This window comes from Engystomops pustulosus, chromosome 3 (genome assembly GCF_040894005.1).
Source record: "Engystomops pustulosus chromosome 3, aEngPut4.maternal, whole genome shotgun sequence".
Taxonomy (NCBI): domain Eukaryota; kingdom Metazoa; phylum Chordata; class Amphibia; order Anura; family Leptodactylidae; genus Engystomops; species Engystomops pustulosus.
This window is the reverse complement of record NC_092413.1, coordinates 209,039,695-209,046,262: the sequence shown is the minus strand read 5'-3', so window position 1 is coordinate 209,046,262 and position 6,568 is coordinate 209,039,695. Positions and strand designations below refer to the sequence as shown.

The window sequence follows — 6,568 nt, the reverse complement described above, 5'->3', positions numbered from 1 at the left end:
AGTGGAGAGGGAATTCACAAAATTCTTTGGGCTGAGAAATGATAAATACAGAAAAAAATACTTTACAAGGAAGTTATTACTTTAAAACCAATGAATTTAAAGGAAAGTGATCAGTATTGGAAAGATTAAATTCCCTGAGATGTATTAAAAAAACATACTCTGACTATCAATCACTTAGAACGACTTTAGTTTCATCATTTGTGTCCTCTTACATTCCAAGTACAATCTAGGAAAATATGTTGAATGAAAGACCGGCCACTATTTCGGATATGTATAAAACATTAAAACCAAAGAGATGATGGGACTGAAAATAGAAACTTCTCATGATGCTCATTCTTGTCGGTCTAAAGGTTAAAAGTGGTAAGATGCTACAGTAATAGATAATACACAGGGAATATTATATATTTTACCTCTGCTGCTGGTATTTTCAGTTTTTAGAGGTCAGTTACCTCAGTCTATGGACATGCCCCACACTACTACAAATTACTGGGACAAAGTAACTTCATGGATTATTTTATAGAAATGTGGAATAACGATGGAATAATTACAAATGATATTTTGCTATATATTTCACTATGCAGAAATTAATATAAAAGTATACATCAAGTCTTACTTTTTTATATAACAATTTAAATAATTTTTAAAAATTGAAAATATTATGGTAATTGACACTTTTCCCTAGTCTCTGGTCTAGTTTCTTTCAATACAAAAATCAATAGACAAGATCCTTAAATAATCATCTGGCTCGAGTCAGAAACCATAAAAACTTAAAACACCACTTAAAAGAAACTTTTGTGTTTTTTCAAAGTCCTATCCACTCTATATCCAACTTCAACTCTTCTGCACAATCATCTCTGTATGACTGTAATGACTTATCAATTAAGCAGGTATAAAAGCATCAGGAGTCTAAAATCCAGTTACAAGGCTGGGAGGAAAGTCTTAAGCCCCTTCCACACTTGCAAGTTCAGCGCATCACACTCTCAGCGATTGTTGCCTTGATCGCCCGGCCCGAACGCTGCAAACCAGAACTGAACTCAGCATGTCAGTTCAGTTCCGTTTTGCAGCGTTCGGGCCGGGCGATCCAGGCAGCACTCGCTGAGAGTGTGATGTAAGATCAGCGCATTACATTTTTAAGTGTGCAAGGGGCCTTAGTTTTAGACAAATAGGCAAAATTTATTGCATCTCATAAAACCTCTTTAAAACACAGAAAACAATGTAGCACACACTTTCATTTCTATATCTGGTAAACACAGGAGCAGATAAAGCAATCCAGATATTAAGACCGGGAGCCAAACCTCACTATGGACACTATCAACAGTTTTATAATTGGCAAACTATATTTTCGCCATTCCCACTATAAAAGCAGAACCTTAAATATTGGTATAAACACAGGATAAAACCACTTTCATCAAGTTCTCTAAAATCCAGCTCAACATCCTCGCTTCCACAGCCCCACCTGATCCTTACCCACTATAATACAATAAAATAATCAGCAATTACACTACAATTTCTCTCCAGCATATAAAACGTGGGATTCTTCTGGAAAAACAAATGTCCCTTTGATAAACAGGAGCATAAACCAAAATAACAATTATTCTTCAACCTAATAATACCTCAAAGCTTAAAAAAACCACTGAAGTAAAATATGCAACGACCAGAAACCGTTACCATTTCTCTATTCATTTCCAATAATTGACCACATTTACACATTTAGTATTATAAACCTCCATCCTCCCTCCTTACTCAATGCATCTCACATTCGGAGGGACAAAACCAAAGTAATAAAACGGGTGGTATGGGCATAGATTGTACTGGATCCCCCCGTTGTATAAATTAATCTCACCAAAAAATTGAAAAACACAACATCTAAAGTATATTACGTATAATACAAAACAATCTTTATTGAGAAAAAATAGTGCATCACAATGCACCAGCAGCAATACAATATAAAAACAACAGAGAGTGCCACATAATATAAAGTTGATAAAACCAATGGAACAAATAGAAACTGGTAAGTGTAGCCTATTAACAGTCACAACCTAAGTAGGAATTGTAAACAGGGGAAGAACGTCCCTCACATAAGAGCAGTAATGTTACCTATACCAGTAGGAAGGCACACGCTGTACACCCCGACACGTGTTTCGCACTTAGCTTTTTCAAGGGGAGTGTCTAGAGAAAGGCTTGATGGGTTTAAATATAGAAGTGCACCAATGAGAGAATAAGGCTGAAAAGTATAGATAAGGTACAGCTGTGTACCTATAGCTGATGAACGGCAGGGAAAGGAAGGGGCTGGACAGCAAAAGATCACATGACATGGGAATGGATACCAAGAGTCCGAGATATCGCGGTATCTCAGACCAGGATATGTTTCCTACGCGTGCGCCAAAAAGAGCGAGTGCTGCGACAGATTACCAAGATTCTGGCGCAGCTGCGCCAGAAATCAGATACAGGGTTCAATAGTCCACTATGTCACTTGGGAATGCCTAAAGGGTATCCAGAGGACAGTGCTACCTTGTATCCTAGTGTTGTAAAATCTAGAAGGTATTAAAACCAGCATCAGAGATATGATTATTACAGGGAAGGGGGGACATCTACATCTAAAATATGGGAAAGGGAAGAGGCTCAGAAAATACTATATAAAGTGACAAGTGCATGGATCAAAATGGTAAAACACAAGTACAAAATCAATTGAATACATGGAATTGATGAAAGTGATAAGTGCAATGAGTACATTAGTACATGTACAGGAATGTTGATGTAAACTTATGTACAGGAATGTTGGTGTAAACTTCCACATCTGGGATATAACAGTAGAAAGGACCATGATACATATAGCAAAAAGGAATGATAATAAGTAAACATAATATCATATAAGAAAAACTATGTGCAGAGTGCAAAACAACATGCATGTGACAGTGCAAAAACCGTGCAAAGTGCAAGTGCAACAAAGTGCCAACTAAGGTGGTGAATAGGTAATATAATGTATGCAAGAGGAAGGGAGGCAAGGAGGGGTCCAGTATGGAGAATCAGTGGGATTGAGGGGGCCGTTCATATTAGTTCACTCCGGGTGGGCTTCTGAAAAATAATAAGAGAATAGATAATACTAACAAAAAAATTATTTTATATATAGACAGGAGACTGCAGCAAGGGAGAGAAGTCCCAGAACAGAGATTGAAACACAAAACAAAAAAAACAAAGACATAAATTATAATACAATATAGTAATAAAACCTAAACCCTAAACACTAAATGAAAATAAAAGAGGAGCACAGTAATCTAGAGATATAAACCATTACAGGTAAGGGACAAAACTCATATTCTCGTTGAGACCTCTTGGAGATACCGTGTCCAAGAGGAAGATCCACTTCGTCTCTTTCTGAGCCAGGACTCGTTTCCAGTTTCCACCCCTGGAGTCTACCATCACCCTATCAATCCCTCTTACCTTGAATAGGGAGCTGTCACATTGGTGATACTCTTTAAAGTGACGTGGTATTGTCTTTAGACTCCTCACATCATGTTCATCCTTTGCTGCCTCTATGCCAAGAACGTGCTCCCGGATCCTGCGACGGAATTGTCTTGAAGTCAATCCGATATAAATCAGACCACACGGACATGTTGCAAAGTAGATAACTCCAGTAGTCGTACACGTAATGGAATATGTGATTTTAAATTCCTTATGCCTGTGTGAGTCAAAAAAGATCTGGGTCGTTTCTACATTACTACATGCCACACATTTACCACAGGGTCTACTACCCCATTTGGGGCCCTTGGATCCGAAGATCCTGTTGGTTGGTTCCCTGTGGGTGCTACTTACCAGATGGTCACGAAGGTTTTTTGCCCGGCGGTACGTAACCGATGGATGTGTAGTTGTAAACTTCTGTAAAGTGTCGTCAATCCTAAGAAGATGCCAATATTTCGAGAGGATCGTCTGCATTTTCCTCCATTGGTGCACTTCTATATTTAAACCCATCAAGCCTTTCTCTAGACACTCCCCTTGAAAAAGCTAAGTGCGAAACACGTGTCGGGGTGTACAGCGTGTGCCTTCCTACTGGTATAGGTAACATTACTGCTCTTATGTGAGGGACGTTCTTCCCCTGTTTACAATTCCTACTTAGGTTGTGACTGTTAATAGGCTACACTTACCAGTTTCTATTTGTTCCATTGGTTTTATCAACTTTATATTATGTGGCACTCTCTGTTGTTTTTATATTGTATTGCTGCTGGTGCATTGTGATGCACTATTTTTTCTCAATAAAGATTGTTTTGTATTATACGTAATATACTTTAGATGTTGTGTTTTTCAATTTTTTGGTCACATTCGGAGGGGTAACACTTACTCAGGGTAATGGAGAAATACTACTTACCTTATTAGGTTCCTCTACGAAGCTTTGGTCACCAGTCCTCAACTTACATCTACGTGACCTCCACTTCACATCCCAAAGCCAGACTGGTGTCATCCACAAGAAACATCACCGTTGTTTGCCTGGGGCTGCTGGTGGACTCATTGGTGGCTTCATCAACTATGATGCATTCTATGTCCCCATGATTTTCCACTATTATATACTCATCCTCTGCTTCTATAATGATAATCTCACCGTTATATTCCTGAATATCATCTTCTGCAATTGATAATTGAAAAGCTTCATCCGGAATTTCTTCTACTCCCCATGGAATTTCGGCATACGTTGGGACACTAAGAAGACTCCTGGCATTGGGATCCTGGCAAAGCAGCACATGAAAAAGTTCCTGGGCTGCCCCGTTGAAATTTTCCCAATGCTTCGGAGGTGGAACATGATCCACACCATTTTGCCAACAAACAAATTTCCTAAAAAGTTGATCCTGCTCGACCGCTCTTCTCCACGGAAAATTTCCAGAAAATGCGACAAACAACAAAACACCCAAGGCAAATATATCCACGCTTACATCGTTAGTTATGGTTTCAGTAGGTTTTAAATTACAAAGCTCCGGCGACATGTAGGGAATTATGGGGGACATAAATGGAACAGGAGTTCCCACCGGCTGGGTCAAGCCAAAGTCACTCAGCTTGACATGGTGACATTCCTTGTCCATTAATAACACATTGTCAGGCTTGAGGTCTCTGTGCACCAGTTGTTTGCTGTGCATGAACTCCAGAGCTCCGCACAGCTGTAGTGCACAGCGCCGCACCATCACCTCTGGAATCCCGACCTAGAAAAGAAGATATTATTAGACGTCTGCATTATGTAAATGATAAAATATGTAACTATAAATTTATCAAATCTTGGCTTAAGTCCACATCAGTGGTCTCCAGCCTGTGGCCCTCTGGTTGCTGTAAAACCACTACTCCAAAAATTGCATGACCTCCGCATCAACTACAGGACTACAGGTTATATATCACTGATCTAATAATATAAAACCTCTTTAGGAATAAGAAACCAAACCATTCATGACCACATTTCATTGAATTCATTTTAAAATTTTTTTTTAAATTCCAAAAACATTATTTTTTCCATAATTTCAACTGAGATACTTACATCAGGCTGGATGAGAGCGCAGAGGGTTCCTGCAGGAGCCAAATCCTGGGCCAGCACATAGTGGTCCACACAGTCCACAATGGAGGAGTGCGTGAAGATGATCCCATGGTAGCTGGACAGGAAGATGGAGGTACAAAGCTCCTCTAGGAAGGAGGTCCTCTTTGTTTTGTTCTTTTCCATCATTTTGAGGGCAACCATTTTACCTGATAAGAAGAAAATATATTTTATCATTAAAATTCTAGATTATTTGGGAATATTTAAATTGAAGGGGCGGTCTTCTAGCTTCATGCAATCTATTATAGAGTTTTTAGTTATTGAGGAGAGCAGGGATTCTTTTTTTTCAAGGCGCTCATCCTTTTCATAAAGAATAATTACTCTTCATAAAGTAGACAACATGTAATGCAAAGCAGAATGGTTATTCCAAATATTGGACCCTTCAAATAGGATTTGGAAGTCAAATGGCTCTAACTCCCATTGGCAAAGAAAATAATGAATTCTATAACATGAAAACCACCATCTAAAGAACTTTCAGAAATGTTACATATTCCTAAAGGCAAAAAACTAAACTTCTAAAAATATTACATAGATTATTCACTAAACTGTATCTTTTATAGACCTTTCATGCTGGGTATTTACCTGTTGCCCTCTCACGTGCCTTGACCACTTGGCCGTAGGTTCCTTGTCCCAGATACTCCAGGAACTGGAAATTCTTTTCGGAAATCTTTTGCACCTCAAAGTTGCAGAATTCCATGGTGGATTTGTAGAGGGTTTTATCCGGATAGTGACTGGACAATGATAATTCAAGAAGGTCTCCAAGAATTTGTTTTTATGGGTCACAGGAGAATAAATCTCTTGCAGGGTCAGTTCTGTAGAAGATCTAGAAGAGGATCCAGTTTCCAAAAACTGACTGCTATCCAAGAGGTCCATCTGTCTTTTATAGGGAAACTATGACTAATAGTTGATGTCCCTTCCCTTCCATAGGTAATGGTGTAAATGACCCTCTTATCATATGCAAATACAGATATCACCTGGACGTTGATGTGATTATTTGTGACA

At 38.7% G+C, this 6,568-nt stretch overlaps 1 protein-coding gene across 1 annotated transcript; it reads right to left on the bottom strand.

Annotated features, from left to right (window-relative positions):
• Positions 1–4,412: 4,412 nt before the first annotated feature.
• Positions 4,413–6,263, bottom strand: LOC140122932 (serine/threonine-protein kinase SBK1-like). The gene is made up of 3 exons (XM_072144176.1): positions 6,149–6,263; positions 5,513–5,715; positions 4,413–5,186 (listed from the first exon to the last, which is right to left on the bottom strand). The coding sequence occupies exons 1-3, from the start codon at positions 6,261–6,263 to the stop codon at positions 4,413–4,415; spliced, it is 1,092 nt and encodes a 363-aa protein (XP_072000277.1).
• Between the last annotated feature and the right edge of the window lie 305 nt (positions 6,264–6,568).